A 19,102-nucleotide genomic window follows, 5' to 3' on the forward strand; every position below is an offset into this window, starting at 1 on the left:
ATGAACCATGAATTTTCCACTTGCACAAAAATGCTGTGGTGATACTATTGTAAAGATATAATTTTGGATGATAATATCATGGTGCTTTGACATACACCATGAATGATTAACATATCCATATAACAAGACATTAGCACAGAATTACTTTCCAAAAATACAGTGGAAATAGAATAAGTCAGCATTACAAAATATCATGTAATTGCTTATTCAGTGTTGAAGAGCTCAAAGAAAGACCAAAGAAAATAAAAACCATAAAACCAGACCTGATTCTGTCCCAGGTTACAACAATTTATTAGTATTCATTGTTCTTTATACACCACTGTAACATTATATTCCGGTGAAGTAGATGAAGGATTTGCTTGCACTTTGAAAGGACGTTTGTGCTCCTCTCGTTGTGTGCACAGTCAATCTAGACACCGGAAAGAAAAAAAAAAAAAAACCTGACAAAAACCAAACAATAAACTCCAGGACAGGACACGAGAGAAGAAGAGAGTCCGTCAGATTCGACCCTGTGCTCGACCGCTGAGACGCCCGTCCGGGGCTTTTCCTCTCCACAGTAGCAGCAAGCTCTTTATAAACGATTAATTTACTCTATAATCTAAAAGACAAACAAAAATATATACTGTACTGCTACTGCTAATGAGGCCTGAAGAACCTGGCTTGAAACTAGATTAATAAAGTGCGAGAAGCAACCCACCAATCCACACACTGTATATTCATTTATATATATATATTTATATATAGGAACAAATCTACTATTTTAACATTAATTTACAGGGTAATATACATTATATTAGTAACAGCTGAGATATCAGCACAAAAAAAGATCACTGTCACACTTAACAGCAATATATATATCATTATATATATATATATTTATATTATATATATATATTAATTTATGTATATATATAATCATATACATAAATATAGAATTGTCATTATATTCATGAAAAACAATTAAACCACGTCTCAGGCTTTTCAAATGATACCCAGAGAAGCAATTAATCCGTCAAGACGTAAAAGGTCTCTTAGAAAGAGAAACAGGGAAAACAAAAGTGCCCCGTTCGGATTATTTGAGGTCACAGGACAGGAATTTGCATATTCCACAAATCTATTGCGACACATTTCTGCCTACGAACAGTAAAAGTCGGCCCTTCCGAAGCGGAGGGGTCGGTGTTAGCCACACTCACACGTAAAACCCACTGAACAGAACATTACGACTATGGGGTTTCCGATTATGTGCTTCGACAAAGTGTGCTATGATAGTGAACGACAGAAAGACTACGAGTTTCACGACACTTGAATATTTCGCCTCGAAAGAAACTACGGATGTGTTCTCGTCTTCTCGTGGACGCCACCGCGATCCAAAAAAATGCATATTCTTCCTCTGAGAGCAAGAGAATGTGTTTTCAGTTGTTTCCGTAGTTGTCCCTCCCCCCATCGATCCCCGTGTTGCAGTAGTGACATCCTATCGGCTAACATCATCTTTTGAACGTTCTCCGGCCGCTTCAGCTCAGGTAAATTGGACTATGGCAGTTCTCGGGCAGCCCAAACCCGTGCCGCCGCCACCACCATCGTTTTCATCTCCCGTCATCTCCACTCGATGTTAAAGGTGCTCACGGGGGTCCCTTGTCACATCCTCCCGTTCGTTATTGACGCTGCACACGGCTTGAACAAAACACATATACTAAACAGCACAAAGAAGAGCTCTGTATTAAATGCAGGAGTAACATACGACAAGCGCAGTAACAGTAGCGTCCGTTTCGGGCTTCCTGGGAGCCGCGGTGATGTGCAGTAAGGTTTGGGATCTGCCTGGTGTCCAATTCCTCTTTCCAACTAACAACACAAATGTACCTCCCTGTATGCTGCTACTCGAACGACCAGATCTCAATATCCTGCACGAAGAAATCCTCCTTCATGGAGAGCATGGGATTCCCGAAGGTTTTGCATGAATGACTCCTGCCGTGATAAAGATCCCCGTCCAACCAAAGCCCGAACTCACCACTGAAAAAAAAAAAAAAAAAAAACATTCTCAGATAAAACCTTCATGTAAATGGACATGGAGGGAATCATTAAAAAAATAAAAAAATAAAAAAAATAAAAAAATCAAGGACTGTACAAAAACATACTCTACACGAGACAAGTCCTTCTAGCTACGCAAGTTATTATAAAGTGCAGAAGGTAAGGAGTGTGACATTTTTGTTACAACTATAAACTTTGATAACGAAAAATCTATATTATTATTATTTATTATTATAATACTCTGTTTAATGATTTTTAAAAGATTACTGACCTTCCTCCACCAAAGGCTAAAGAGTCCATGTCTCCTTTAATGAAGAACAGATTATCACCAGTCCATTTGTACGCCTGCCAGTGAGAGAAACAGCATTTAGAACAAGAAAACACAGTTGGTCACTCTTGTTCATGAAAATGAATGGATAACCTGAGCACAAACCTCAAACTCTGGATAGAAGGTGAACAGGAAAGTCTCCCCTGTGCCGTAGAAACCCTCGCTGACTTTGAAGGGTTGGGAGGCCAAAGCCCCAAACATCTACAAGAGCACAGAGGCTAGATTAGATTAGGAAACCACTCAACCAAAATCTTTACGATGCTTCTGGTCACATGACATACGAGAACCAATAGGCTTAAAAAATATTATGTTAAGGTCTGAGACTGCCACTTGTGAGAGATAAAGAGAAGAGTCTGACCTGTCCGTCACTGTCTCTGATAACCATTAGCATGGGCGATTCCTGATCCTGCATCGTCCGGTACAGTGTTTTAATGCTCATGCCATGTTTAGATGTGCTGAAGGTCAGATTCCAGTGGTAACCGATGGTTCTGGGTGGGAGATGTTTTGCCAACTGCATGAAAAACAGGAAATAAGATTAAAAAAAATCAACTATTTTAATACATGATGACATGGAGGCAAAGAACCACTGCTGATCAGGGTTATTTTTGTTAACTAAAACTATTTTGTTCATAGAAATAAAGCTGAAATAAAGTAAAAAATAAATACAAGATGAAAAACTTAAGCTAAATGAAAATTTTTTAATAAGATAAGTTGAAGCACTAAATTTACTAACTGGAAATAATAATAAAAAAACTAACACTAAAATAAAATAAATTAAACATAAATAAGTAATAAAAATGACAAGCATTAATAAAAACAATTAGAGTTTATAAATAATAATAAAATAATACTGGACACCAAGCTGTGAATGATTCCGCTTACACGTGGTCATTTGCTAACATGGACAAGTGAAAACATTGATGTTTGCAGAATTTGACAATGGATAAAAGTTAAAACTACTGATTTTTTGTTTTGTTTAGTAAAGTTTGTTTCTACAGGTAATTGGATCTAGAAAAGTAAAATAAAGTACCACGGTAAGATTATATTTATTTGAATAAATAATCAGTTACTTCAAAAACAGCAACGCTACGCCGTTTTTGAGTTTCAGTAGCGAAGGCAGCTATTTTACTGATCAACGGGGCAGCACCGACAACATGTTTCTGTGCTCCTGAATGATCCTGTTCTTTTTTAAATAGTTTCTGCTGTAATCTGTAAGTAAAAATAAAATGATAAAAAAAGAAAAGGTGGAAAACAGGAGAGAACACGAATGGCAAACACAGCAACATCAAGATGTAGAACGAAAAAGAAAAAAAAAATATGTGCAGGATCATAGAAGAACCTGTGAAACATTATGAACCCAATTACAGTAGCACTGACCTTTTCACACCAGTAGACACAGAGAAGCTGAACACCATATTATATAAAAACATATAGAGTCAGATGAAACAAAAAGAGCTTTTTGGTAGTTTAACCTTAATATGGGTTTGGTTTATACTGGGATACGTGGAAAATGAAATACTCTGCTGTATCTTTAATGCTGTGGGCCTAACTTTCTGCCAGAGGTCCTGGACATCTTGTTCAGATACATGGCATCATGGATTCAATCAAATACCAACAGATTAAAAAAAAAATCAGACCTGACAACCTCTGCTAGAAACCTTATAATGGGCCATGTTTGGATCATCTAAGAGGACAGTGATCCGAAAACAATCATCAAAATCAAAACAAAAATGGGTCACTGAGCACAAAACCAAGCATCTACAATGGCCATCCAAGTCCCTGATCTGAACCCTATAGAAAATGAGTGTGATGAACTGAAGAGAGGAACAACATAGATCTGTGAATCTGAAGGATCTGGAGAGATTCGGTATGGAGGAATGGTCTCTGATCTCTTGTCAGGTGTTCTCCGAAAGCAGGCATTATATGAGAAAACTCAGAGCTGTTATCTTGGAAAAACGAGGTTGCAACAAGTATTTACAGTAATAAAAGGGGGCACATAATTGTTCCCAATGTGTTTTGGGGGAACACATTTATTTCATGTGATTTCAATTATTTACTTCAATGAAAGGTTCGATTTTTGCATTTTTTAAAAATAAAATATCAAAAGGATAAACAATGCAGATTTATTTTTTTACAGCCATCTTTGATCATATTTACCAAGGGGGCAAATAATTCTGACCAACACTGTTTATGTGTGTACATAAATATATATATAGAAACACATATATGGTGGGCGCCTGGGTGGCAGGTGTTTCCTCAACACATGTTTGTGTCCAGCTCTGTGTCCTCCGGCGGCTCCAGGCTTTCCCAGAGCTCGGAGAGCATTGAATTACTCTGCGTAATGACACAAGTTTATTTGATTTACCAACAAAATGGTCTACGTCTGAATAATGGGGTCTGTGAGAGGCCACCTCAGGTGATCCATTCACAGAGCGCTGATGCATTTGAAAGTCAGGCAGCCGCAGGGCGCAATGACTTAAACCTCATAACAGAACACAAAACCGCTGAAGCTTCACAACAAAACACATTGTAAATGGCACAGTGAGATCAGATCAAAGGATCAGGCTGTCATGTACGAATATTACCTAAACGTCCCGACAACTTCAACATTTATTAAACAACAGTCAAAAAGTGTCTGAACACAATCATGCTTTATTTCTGGAAGAAAGTTGAACAAGACATGATTGTTGTAACAGCAATAAAAAATGACTTAAATTTTGTTCCGTTTCAGTGTTATTTTTTAATTATTAAAAGTTGTAATTTATACTATTAAAGTATTTATTCATATTTTGAAACAGCTTTTATTTAAATTTTTGTTTAAAGTTTAGCAAATTTGTAATGTGCTACTGTCATTTTATTTTGTTTATAACTATTTCTATACACCTTTAACTTATTTAAACTTAAACTCTTAGTAAGTTGCCAAAGCAAAATCAAATACGTATGGCTTCAGAAAGTCATATGTATAAGGACGGAATCATTTTCTGAACTCACTCAACAATTCATTTCCTTGTTGAATGATTCATTTAAAAAGAACCAACTCGAATCATTTGTCTATGAATCAGACTACACTGTACGCTTCTCTGCATGCATCCAGCAAAAGCATTAAAAAGGCATTATTTTGTGCCACCCATTCTATCTCATCACATACAATTTTGACAGCAAGCAAGAAAAAAATATTTCTTTTGGCACTCTAGCGGCATTAATCTTAAATCATATTTTAAAACAGAATTTTGTCCACATCCGTGGAAGAATACCGAGTACTTTGTCCAAGTATTTGTTTTTAAAAGACCATTTTATGGTGAACCAGTAGTATTATGGACTAGTAATATGTATTATTTCTATGGTGTTTTTAATTTCATTCACTGTCAGAATTTTTTTTTAATCTTCAGCTTAGATACGCTGTAAAGATACGCACTTTGTACATCATCTACCCCCAAAGTCCCATTTACACCGCACCAACAGACGGCAACAGATACTTTGTCGGATTTATCGGATAAGTGTGTTACCCCTGTCGGAGTCTGTTGGAGCTTGTTTCCACCGATTGAACATGGTGAATCAGAATTAAAATGTCTGAGAAGTGACATCATGGCATGCTGTAATCTGGTGACTGTCTGCATTGGTCTAATATTAGTATTAGTAGTTTTTCTTAAATGAAAAATAGTAAGCATGAACATTCTGCTAATTTATTTTTCCTATTCCATGAAAGAAAGAAAATCATTTAGGTTTTAATGACAAGAGTGTGAGTAATCATTTTTGGCTCAAGAACCATCTCCTTCATTTAACCAATCGTTCTTATGCCCTTGGCCATAACATGACAAGTGAATAAAATACATCTGTCTGTTAACATGTCTGAGACCATCCTCCGCTCGAGGATCAATAACCGGTGTACAGCAGGGAGGGACGTCTATTTTCGGACCAGTGGATCGATGAAAAACTGTGCGCTGTGCGCTTACCTTCTCAATCTGGTCAGCATCCAGAAGGTCACTGGGTTCGTTCAGGTTGGGCTTGAAAGTCTCCGGCTCCAGACTGGCGGAGAAGGACGACGTGCCATGTGTGGAGTTCACGTCCTCTTTTGTGGTGATCTAAAGACAGAAGACACCATTGGCAAACCGTCTAGTGCTTAATGCCACATAAATCTGAGACTATAATAAGTCATGACTCTAGATCTTCCCTTAAATTTACCCTCGCGGTAGGGATTTGGTATTCAAAACATGTGTGGACGTAAAGCTGCATAGAATTAACATGCAAATTCAACCTGTGCAGGAGTTGAGTTGACTATCTATGGTGGAATTAACCTAAGGGGACACACTAACCTGAGACAACAAATCTAATCTCACTGGAAAGGTTTTGGCGAGGAAATATGGGATATGGTTTTCATATAAAGCGGTTCTCAACCAGTGGAAATTGTCAATTTCTTTATTCAGCCTGTTATTATAATAAATCAGGCATACTGTTGTGCCTATAGCTGAGCATAAGGAGTCCTAAAGCTCAAACAGTATGCATGGTGCTAGCAACGCAGAGGTCATGGGTTCGATTCCCAGGAAACACATGAACTGATAAAATGTATACTTTAAATGCAAGTACAGTTTACTTCACTTTTATAAGAAATATGTGCACTGTGTTGCATCACCACTTGATATTCAATATAAAATCTGGTTCCTGAAGAATAACCAGTTGAAAAGCTAAAGTCTGCGACTAGTGGTGTTATTTTACAATAGTGCCACAGACAAACAGTTAACATTCCCTCTAGTGGCCTGAACACTCAGGTTACGCCGGCCGTGCTTCAATTACATCAATTGTTTACAACAAATGATTGAGCAGCAGTCAGTGCAGGTCTTGACCCAAACACCCTTCTGAACCTCAGAACATGGACATACGATCCACTTTCTCTAGCACAGCTTCCAGAAAATTCTTCATTTCAACCAGTTTAGGTGTTCTAATGGGATGCAACTGCTTGGTATCTCCAAAAATGGAATGTAGCAGATCAGCAATGACATAAAACCGCTAATTTACGCATCTCATAATTAGCCTAGATAATTCCAAATAATTCAATTTTTTATGTGGCCCTCAAACCGTATTCACTTTATAGCCCTTAATCCTGTAATTGTGGACAAATGTGGGCACAGAGGACTCAGGTGTGATCCTAATTTTTATTTATTATAAATGTTATATCACTGTCTTCTATAAAGTTTTGTCTATCCATTTGTGGTGTTTTTTTTATTTTGGGGGTATTTTTGAATTTATTTACTTCAAAAAGTACCATATTTTCTATGTAAATTATGCTTATTTTTATGTTTTATTTATTTTAACTATATTAAAATATCATTCCAATAAGTTCTTAGAGCTAAAACCTAAAGATGAAGTGACTTTGCTGTCACCTGATGTCTTATTTTGGCTTATTTTAGAATGCTCTAAATTACAGTTTTTCCCATTCATTTCTATGGGTGCCCATTTTTGACCCAAATACAAGATTAAGGAGGTTTTTTTCCCATCCATTGTAGAATTGAGTCAAAAAAAAAAAAAAATGGTGTGTTCAGGAGGCAAACTTAGGAAAAGTTACCAAGTCTTGTAGCACTCAGATCATGAAGTATTTTTTTTTTTAAAATAAATCAAAACTATTTTGCCCACATTTGTCCAGAATACGGTTTTAGGGTTAATTTGTGAGTTCTAAAGGAGAAAACTTTCATTAACCATATTTATTTTATTTTACAGGGACATGAAGATCTAATTTGTGCATTGAAGAAAATCTAACATATAGTGCTTTGGTATATAAAAAAAAAAAACATTTCAGGAAATTTCTGCACAAACATTGTTTTGGTCACAGGCTCAAACTGGCCATCCACAGCAAGACAAGTACAATCTACAAAACCTACAACTACATCTGCAGGGTTCTACTGATTTTGTGCACCTGGAGGCGTTTGCATAGGGAGCGCAGATCTTCACTGTTTAACGCATCGATCCGGCAGTGGTACTCAGTCCATGAGACTACCTGCTCCAGAGACGGGGACACAACCACACCGCTGAGCAGGACAACAGGATGAGGCCAAAATATGGACAAGAATGTGCAGATTGGAACTCTTTTAACACAAGATGTTGACTATTAAAGTTTGAAAACTGCGGTCAAGAATGATCATCTTATATGGTATATGGAAGAGATGAGTGTAAGATTGAAAGTCTATATCATGTCTATATGTTAAACTAAAGCACAAATGTGAGCAGACAACACAGAGAGTGTTTTGCATGATTGTGTGAACTGTTTTGCAAGAAGCTCTGCGCAGTGCGGACAGATATGAAAATCATATTCATAACAGCTAACATAAGCCATAGCAGAGCCACATAGAAATAACAAACACCCAATGTCCCCACTGAAACTAAATAATCTGTCATTATTTAACTCAGCCTCATTCTTAAAGTCAGATGTTGCATACTTGATTAGAAAGCTCTAAAATTACACAGCTTGTTCTATAGACCATACCACTTGAATAAAGACTTGCACGTCTAAGCAAGAATACCACCTTACGGTGACCTTGAAATTTTATGGCATGTGTTATCTTCAATAAATGTCAAATCTGACCTGTCACATAATTTAACATTGTTGGTTGCCACACCTATTAACTATGCGACACATTCAATGACATATACAACATGAAAGAATAGTTCACCAGAAGCAAGGTCAAACCTTTGTCATTTACCAATGCTCAGGTAATTTGAGGAATACCCCAGCCAATATCCTAATCCAGTATTGAGAAAGTGAATGGGGACTGGGGATGTCAAGCTCCAAAATGGTAAAAAAGGCAATACATGTTTTATAAAAGTACTCTAATAAATGGAAAACAATACAAAAGTCTTCTGAAGCCATACTTTTACGCATTTAATTGAAGTAGTTAACTGGAACATCAAATTATTGAGTTGAAAGCGCACAAATCAGACTAATCAGGTTTTTTGTTTTGTGAATTGGAACAACCGATTCATTGAAAAGATCCGACTCACAAGAACGTTTGACTAGACCAGTGGTTCTGAAACCTTTTAGAGCGGTGTACCCCCTTTGGCATTTAACATCCTTCAGCGTACACCCTCTCTTTGACTAACTTAATTATTAATATAATAAATAAAGCAGTAAATTAAACAAAATTAATAATTTAAATCAAATGAAACCATCAACAAAAGCCATCTTTGCACTGCACAGTGGCACAAGCTAATGTATTAACACTGCTTAATCGTGCTCAGAGGTGGATTGAATGCAATTACGATGGCATAAATAATGTTATGAGATATAAAAAATGTTCAAAACAGAAATATGAAATTATGATAAAAATGAAGTGATGCTTTTAAATATTAAACTAAAATCGCCAAGAGGTGGCGGCAAGTCCCCGTCTTGATTAAGTCATTGAGTCAATCGTTCATTCAGTAACTAAAAAGTGGCTGTATTTATGAATGGGTCATTGAATCATTGACAAACGAAACATTGTTGTATATGCTGCTTGAAGACCCAATTTTTTCTGAGGCTTTCGTTGGAACTATTATTTTGTTGCAAAATAAAGCAAACAAATGCTGCATGCATCCTTCGAAGGGCACACTGCTGCGCGACAAAGGCTGTCCCAATTCCCCTTCAAATGTGTCCTCCGTTTCCAGCGAAACGAAGGATGGATACAACAGATGGATGCCTTGCGCGCCATTAACGACAGGATTTATTTGAGAGAAATTGACGAATTACACTTTTAATATTGCTAACGCATACAGAAGCTCAACCGAACAAGAATGACGCGCAAGAACAAACGTCTTCTGTTAACTCGAATGTGCTACGTAACCAACGAGGTTCATTCTTTTATGTTAAAGTACATTTGAGCTTAAATAAATCGGGTCTCTTCAGAAAGTTTACTAAATCACTCAATACATATGAATGTTTTACGATCTCTTTAGCGTCAACGTTTCAGTTGTATATGCTATCTATGGAGGGACAGAAAGCTCTCAGATTTATTAAAAAAAAAATCTTCATTTGTGTTCTGAAGATGAACTAAAGTCTTAAGGGTTTGGAACAACATGAGGGTGAGTAATTAATGAAAGGATTTTTATTTTTGGGTGAATTATCTCTTTAAAGTCCAGTCCATATTCACCTTCCTTATGTAGAAAAGAGCAACGAGGTCGTTCACTTTAAATTCCTCTGTCGTGTTTTACGGAAGTCGTCATACTGGTTTGGAATATGGAATGTCTTGACAGAGAGTAAAGGCAGTTTTTTTTTTTTTTTTTTTTTGGTGAACTATCCCTTTAAAGTCCTGCAACACGCTGACTTGCTGTGATAATCGACAGTAAAAGAGAAATGATCAAGCCAGTAGTCATTCTACTCCAAGACGGTAAATAAAAGTTTTAGCCGATAAGTTGCCACTTTACAAACCTCAATAATGTACAAGGAGGAAGGTAAACTAGAGCATTCATAAAAAATGCATCTCGTCTCAGGTGAGACATTCACTGATTCTCTCTCTCACACATACGCACACACAAGCTCCAGCATCACAGATGAAAGAGCAGTAACAGCAGCAGACAACCACATATCACTTGTAAGTTATACTGTTTGACTTTAAACGCAGCAACACAAACCAATGAAGACAGCCCGCGTCAATCAACTCAGCCAGACATATTAACATATACGCTAATAATTCAACAGACCGCTCACACATTACTCTTCAGTAAACGCATTCACACAACACACTTGTGTTTACATACATAAGTGTACTTCGGAGTCAGTGGTTTTCCTTCCATCACCCGCTTAGAGAACACGGTATCACTATCGGTCACATTCAGCCTTCCTTCGGTCGACGGGCAACTTGCCATATTCAGAAATATACACAACGACAATATAATGACGGACACCTCTGGGAGCCAATGATATCGCGCGAAATGACCAAACTCGGTCTCTGATTGGCTCTGGTAAAATACGTTCCGCCTCGTGTACGGAAGACACGTTAGTGCATTTAAAGGGACAACCGCACCTCCCTAAACGTGACTATTTTAATTTTAATTTTTTTATTTTAAATAATGTTTGAGAAGAGTAAAATGATAAATGATCCAAGGAGAGATCCAAACGGACATTATGGAAAATATTTAGTCAGTCGTTGAGGACTCGTTCAGAGTTAAATCTGTATCTAGACTGTATTTAGCCTGTATTTAGTCCCCTTATCGTTAAACCAATAAACTGCTTTTTGAGCAGAATAACTGCAACACTCCGGCCACGTTTCAAATGTCACTTACCATGAACACTACTGTAAATAACCTAATGAATTGCCGCCAACATAGAAAGCATTTTTTTAAGTGCTTTAATTTAGTAGGCCTACATGATTTAACCTAAGAGTAACCAGGGAAATTGTAAAATGTAAACATTTTACTACTAACCATGCATTAGAAACATGCACGTGTCAAAGATTATAATATTTACACTGAGAAGTAGTACATATGACATGAGAAGTAGGAGGATTACAACCGCCAGCAGCAAATTTAACACTTAAAAATGATACTAATCCACTCGCTATTTATCAAATAAGAGTGCACCTCAAAGTAATAATATAACTGCTTTCTTGAATACTTTTACTATTAAATGATTCTAATTCTTTTAGCTGTAAGGAATAATGTTTAAAGCAAATCATGACTAATAGTCAACGTGCTGGTAATTTTCATGCAGAAAATGTATACAGTATATTGTAGTATGTATATCAGCACATCAGAGTTGGAAAAAGCTGGAAAGTATGCACTTAGAAACAGACACAGCATTTGAGCAGAAATAGATTCCACAAGTACTAGCAAAACCTGATGATCCATGTTATCCCAGATTGATCTTAGTGCATCCTCTGGAAATAATGTACATTATATAATTGAATGCCCCCAACTTGCTAAAGTTTAACTGCTGAACAATGTTTAAACTAACAGTCATCACCATTTTAGACTGCAGAGGAAAATACGGGCCATACAAAATATCTCACAAAAAAAACAAACAACTGTACTTAAAGTGTCATTGATCTAGGTTGTTAAATGTTACAACTGACCCCTGAGTATCCCATCACAATATACGGTTGAGTTCATGACTCACACCACGCCACCCCTGTGGCCATGATCAGAGAAAGTTAATTTTATTTATTCATATCAAAAGATCATGTGGCTTTGCAAAGATCCTCCAGTTCTAGAATAACAGATCAGTCTATTTTGTTCCCTACATCATTAATTTAAAGTCAAATTTAAATGCTGTCGTGGTCATAGTATCGGTTTCTCAGTGCCACCGATTAGTTTCAATATGCCAACCGGAACACAATGACATGCAGGGAAATCTCAGGCGGTAATGTTTCCTATTATTCAATCAGTAAAACATCCAAACTGAGCTGGACCACCACACCACGCATAATACACGAGGAAACAACACTTGCACCTGTAGGCATGATTTGCTTGTATTTCATTCTAGTCAGGTTAAACCATGCCTTTTAATCATGACTGAGGGATTCATGCATGCATAAACTGCATACATGTTCCTCTTTCTTGAAAAATAAAATAAAACAATAATAACAAAACAATTGCACACTCATGCAAAACACTAGCTGCAAGCTCACAGTGAACAATGCATCTTGGTTTCACAAGAAACGTATCGACCAAGGGCAAAACAACCCAGTCTGTGAAACATTCAGCAAGATTGAAAACAGGAGCTCTGACAACAAAGTATGACTGGTGCATGAAGGTGTATTAAGTGCGGTGAACACAATAAAGACACTTCCAGACACCTGGAACATAGAAACAAACAATAAAGGCACAAAGACAGGTGCAAATACAATAAAGAGAATCAAATATAGTGCATATCAACATAAATAACACAGACATAGGCATAAATCACAGATATAATATCAATCCAAACATTGGAGCTGGACGGGCCATACTGTACCTCCCACTCCTTGGTTGAACTTTCTACAGTTTGCTGCTCCTCGTTTGCCTCGGACTCCTCGATTTTCTTTACCACGATGAAGCCAGGATCACGGCTGATGATTCCTAGCCCATCCCCAAAAACATCAGGGCTCCACTGGATGAAGAAAACGTACAGGTGGTCTGACCTAGAGAAAAAACAGCAAATACATTGTTAAAAATGATACTACACGTCACTTATTAATTGTGCCCTGATTTTAGGGAAAAATCAGAGGAATTCTGTGGAATGGATTTAGAAGGTATAAAATATGTTAAAGGTGCAGTAAGTGATTACTGAGAAACGCTGTAGATAACACACTCTTAGAAAAAAGGGTTCATTGGGGTTCTATATGAAGCATAGGGTTCTTTACTCAACTCCAAAGAACCTTGTATGCTAAAAAAGGTTCTATAATGACAAGAAAGAACCATTTTGGCACAAATGCTCTTTATAGGCTATTATTCATTCATATATTACATTATTCTGCAACATTTTGTAGTTGTTATTAAAATATTGTTTATTAAACTGTTAACATATTTTAATCATGCTGATTTTGAGGAGAAAAACTGAAATGGCACTCTTCGTGTGATATTGATTAACTACATAAAATGATATAAATATATAAATTTTCTAACCCCCATATCTTGAATTTTGTGATCATGCACATGCATTCATAAATACATTTTAGGGTCTTGATGTTTGTCAATAATATGAAATATTTAATCCGGAAAGGACAAAACAAATGAAAATGAATGAACCCAAAATGTTCCATTTAGAACCTTTTTCCTGGTTACAAAGAACCTTAAAGGGTTCTTATTATTGAAGCCTTAGAAAGGGTTCAGTATAGAACCTTTTAGGGGTTCCAAATACGTAGCGCTGATAGAACCTTTTAAGGTTCTATATAGAACTTTTTCTTCTAAGAGTGGCACCACTCCCAAAATAACACGTTATGCAACACAGGCAACGGCCAGGTGAATAAATCAGCTGTGATTCGACAACAACATACCTCGCATATCTTGGTTCTGTGAAAAACAGCAGAAACCAACGTTACTCATGTATCAAGCAGAAACAAAGAAAGTTCTGTGTCAGTTTTCATGTCTCTCCAGCACTGTAAAGCTTTTCCAATCTTAACAAGGGTCCTATTGCATGACCATAACCCATCTTCCAATTATATTTCCAATTATAGGTTGGCACACCTGACAACCTGTCGCGGCACAGGCACAGTGGTTGGAAAACACTGATCTAAAAAATATTCACAAAATTAATTGTTTAAGTGCTGATTTACATTTTCAACAGCAGTTTTCTTACAAATCACTTGGTGAACCTTTAAACTACATTCTTACTGGTAGGATACAGAATAATCCAAATATTGAAATGTGTTCCCCTTTTATTTATTAAGGAGTTTCGGGACAAAAATATGTTTTTACAAGATAATAGTGGACATACTGTGAATCTTTATTTCACCCTTCTCTTCATGTATTGCATTAATATATTTGCTAAAATCAGGTATCTATAATAATAATACACTACCATTCAAAAGTTTGTGCTCTTATGTTTAACGATTTAACCAAAAATACTGTAAAAAGTTAAACGTAACAATGTAAAATATTTGTACAATTTAAAATAACTTTTTTACTCCAGTCTTCACTGTCACATGATCCTTCAGAAATCATTCTAATATGATGATTTGCTGCTCAAGGAACATTTCTTATTTCCAGTGTTCTTTTAAGAATAGAAAGTCTAAAAGAACAACATTTATTTGAATAAGAAATCTTTTGTAACATCTTTACTGGCACTTCTGATCAGCGATTCATATGTTTTTATATTTCTTTGCTGAATAAAAGTACTGCTTTCTTTTAAGAAAAACTTTTGAATGGTAGTGCATGTTTGCTTTTGTTTTTTTAAATAGGCAAAGCCGTGGAAAACTCGCTGTGACTTGCATCAGGATGAGGCAGGCGGCTGACAAGTGGCGTGAGCTTCAAAGCCTCGTCTCTCGGCCCCTGCTCTCACACTATTGTCATGATACTTTACACTGATCATCCGGGTCGCCACCCAACTAGGTCACGTAGCCGAGTCCGGCCACAACAACAGAAAGCAGTTTGGCTTTGCAGTGCTTCAGGAGTACAGACCCTGTTCAATACTACACCACACAACATGCAGACTGTCAACGCTAATCTATTCTGACTCTCTCAATCGGATTTAGCCCAGAAAGTGTTTCCTAAAAAATATCTGTGACTCATCAGTGATAAGACAGAATAAGTTCCAGTGGGATGAAGAACACTGAGCGCTTGTGTTGAAATCACACGATAGGAAGAAATGAGACAAAGAGAGTGCTGTTTCAGTACTAGAGAGCTAATCGTATAAAAAGACCGAGTGAAATTTACATCATTTATCATGTAAAATAATAGCGAATTCTTGCAAAATGACTTCAACCGAATTATGCTGTTTTTTAATAGAGAAACATAAACAGGTCACATTTAGGTCACTCATAATAATGATAATAATAGCAGTAAAAATAATGATAACATGAACTAACAATGAACACTTATACAGCATTTATTAATCTTGATAATGTTAATCTTAGATGTATCTGTAAATATTAGTTAATGCTCTGAACAAATGCTGTAAAAACACATTTCTCATTGTTAGGTCATGTTATTTAATGCATTAACTGAGACCTTATTGTAAAGTGTTACCCACAGAAAGAAATATTTAAATGAAAATATTTATCTTTTTTTGCTGTACGATCTAATATAAAAATAAATAAATAAATAAATAAGAATTTGTTGACAGGGTAATTGCAGTCTCTGCAAGAAAAATAGATATCCTTCAGCAAATTTCACATTAAAAATCACAGAAAAAAATCAAACAAAAATTGTTGGTCACTTTACACGTCAGTCAAATGGCTCCTTCTTGTCTAAGTGGGTGTAATATGTTGTGTTGCCACAGTTACTTTGAAAAAGTAACTTAGTTACTTTACAGATTACGTGATTAAAAAAGTAACTTGGTTACTTTACAGATTACTTGATTTTAAACGTAACTTAGTTACTTTACAAGTTACATTCAGAAGCTGCTGAAAACACCCCTTTTTAACAGTAGTCAACAATGTATCTCCTGACATTAAGTTAACTTAAAAATTAATTCCTGAAAAATATATATGTTTTTAGTTTTTATAAAAAAAGAAAAATAATGACAGTCTTTCTTGACCTGACTCGCAATCACTTCAGTAGTGAACGTGCCAGAGAGAAATGCACATTTCATATGGATTACATAAGCAGAGACTTGCCAAGAGTTTTTTTCATAACTTCATCAAAATGAACAAATCTTTTTCCGAGTCATTTGGTTCATTCAACGAACGAAACGAACTAATTGAAAAAAAGATTTGTTCATTTCGATGAACGAGTTCGAACAGGAGAGTCACGAACGCGCTTCACAGAACAGAGCAAGGCGAGCTTTTGAGCTTATAAAATTGTAATTTTATAAAAAAAACTTTGGAATTTATTTTTTAAATGAGCGATCGTTTCGCTTGATAAGACCCTTATTCGTCATCTGGAATCGTTTAAAGCCCTTTGAACAGTTTGCAATGAAACTGTCTTTTGGACCTTGAAACGTTTGGTTCCCACTGAAGTCCATTATATGGAGAAAAACGCTGGAATGTTTTCATCAAAAACCTTAATTTCTTTTCGACTGAAGAAAGAAAGACATGGACATCTCGGATGACATGGGGGTGAGTAAATTATCAGCAAAAGTTTTTTTTAAAAGTTAACTACTCGTTTAAATGCATTTTCTGAGAATTTACATTTCACGTTTTTTACTTCAAATGTCACGTCCACGCTGGAATTGCCCAATTTTAAAGAATTTATCCTCAACTAGATTTCGTGGTGTAGGTCTACGTATTTTATAATGTTAACTTAAAATAATACTAATAGTAATTTAAAGATGTGGTAAGCATTGGATCTGTATGGGAAGGATAACTCTGGGAGTTGGAAGGGGTGTGTCACACACATTTCTGTTTCATATCACATGTCAGATATCATTTCTACTGAAGAAAATGACAAAAATAGTAACGCTCAGTAACTTGGATAAGTAACTTTAATCGGATTACTGGTTTGGAAATAGTAACTGTATCGCATTAAGTAACGCATTACCGGCATCACTGGAAATATGGACCAGATTTTATATACAATAATGGACACAAGCTATGCAGGACTAAAGCTTGAGTCCACATGTCCGACTCACCTCTCTTGGGGAACGGCAAACCAGTACTCATGCTTGCGGTCGCGCTGTGCGTACTGCTGCATTGAGGCGCTGGCGTTGGACACAAACGTCTTCTTCATGGCCTTGCCCACTCGCAGACACAGAAACTTGTGAGACTTCTGCCTCTCCTTGGACAACATGGGGCCTGAAACAGAGAAACAAACATCTACTATAATATAAAGAAATAACTGCAACTGAGAAGCTGCTTGCAAAAACTACTGATACAAGACTTAGTTTAAATGGCAGCCTATAAAATCCACAGTAATACATCAATCATCAAGGACATGAAGCACAGTTTTCAATAGTGACTGAAATAAACACAGTGCCACAAATGAACTAAACCCTGCCAGGGGATCAGATCCAATGCTGAATCAAATCTTTTGTTAATGACTGATTAGAAGGTCAACGCAGCGGGAGATGTAGAAAGGAACACCTTACACCAGTCAAAGCCATTTACACAGCCAATGCAACATTAATCTACTTACACTGCAGCACACAGTGGGAGGGCAATCATTTTCAATGGGCTCATTTGGTGTGTAATTCAGATGACTTTTTTAAAGTCGGACCTGAGCAATAACCCCTTGTGATTTGTCAGAATGGTTCGATGATTCACAAAGGGACATTCGCTGGGACAGGAGTCAAAAAGTTCAATCCCACGCCAATAGGCTGATTAGTATTGCTGTTGAAAAAGCGTAATATTGTTTAAAAAGTATATTTTAGTCTTTTTAAGAAGTTTAAGAGGTCATAATAATTTTGAAGTTCCAGCAGTGTCAGATTGGTTACGACAGATCCAGAGTGACTCTAGGTAGTAACAGAGGACTACTACAAGGAAGTTAACGCTTGTCAATGGAGCGAGGCTAGACTCTCTGTGAAATGTGTGTGGTACCAGGCTAATAAAAAAGTACCCCATGTAGAAAATGAAATACTCTGCTGTATCTTTAATGCTGTGGGCCTAATTTTTGCCAGAGGTCCTGGAAATCTTGTTCAGATACATGGCATCATGGCTTCGATCAAATAGATAAAACCTGACATAAAACCTGACAACCTCTGCTAGAAACCTTATAATGGGCCATTTTTGGATCATCTAAGAGGACAGTGATCCGAAAACAATCATCAAACTCAACACAAAAATGGGTCACTGAGCACAAAACCAAGCATCTGCAATGGCCACCCCATTCCCTGACCTGAACCCTATAGAAAATGAGTGTGTTGAACTGAAGAGGAGAACAACATGGATCTGTGAATCTGAAGGATCTGGAGAGATTCGGTATGGAGGAATGGTCTTTTGTCAGGTGGTCTCCAAAGAGAAGACTCAGAGCTGTTATCTTGGAAAAATGAGGTTGCAAAAAGTATATAATAAAAGGGGGCAAATAATTGTTCCCAATGTGTTTTGGAGAAAAAAAAAAATGTATTTCAAGTGACCTCCCCAAAACATAGTGCACAAGTCATATGGACTACTTTTACAGATTGATAATATATAAAACAGGTCAAATTTAAAAAAAAGTAAAATGTGAAAATTTTCACACATTAATAATATTGCATCTATACACTACTTCATCCGA

The 19,102-nt window shown here is 36.6% G+C and overlaps 1 protein-coding gene across 3 annotated transcripts in view; it reads right to left on the reverse strand.

The window, feature by feature from the left end:
* Nucleotides 1-267: 267 nt before the first annotated feature.
* The window catches only part of oxr1a (oxidation resistance 1a), an 89,437-nt gene continuing 70,602 nt past the window's right edge, over nt 268-19,102 (reverse strand). For 2 of the 3 annotated variants that reach the window (XM_039650885.2, XM_039650887.2), the window contains exons 8-15: nt 17,523-17,685; nt 13,269-13,434; nt 8,262-8,342; nt 6,307-6,435; nt 2,712-2,864; nt 2,459-2,554; nt 2,297-2,370; nt 268-2,007 (exon numbers count right to left, since the gene is read on the reverse strand). In XM_039650885.2, coding sequence (XP_039506819.2) covers nt 1,872-2,007; nt 2,297-2,370; nt 2,459-2,554; nt 2,712-2,864; nt 6,307-6,435; nt 8,262-8,342; nt 13,269-13,434; nt 17,523-17,685 — 998 coding nt within the window. In that variant the 3' untranslated portion in view covers nt 268-1,871. The remainder of the gene's footprint in view (nt 2,008-2,296; nt 2,371-2,458; nt 2,555-2,711; nt 2,865-6,306; nt 6,436-8,261; nt 8,343-13,268; nt 13,435-17,522; nt 17,686-19,102) is intronic. The other variant, XM_089117935.1, reaches the window with a different exon arrangement.

Source organism: Pimephales promelas, chromosome 12 (assembly GCF_988280905.1).
Source record: "Pimephales promelas chromosome 12, fPimPro1.hap1.1, whole genome shotgun sequence".
In the NCBI taxonomy this organism is placed as follows: Eukaryota; Metazoa; Chordata; class Actinopteri; order Cypriniformes; family Leuciscidae; genus Pimephales; species Pimephales promelas.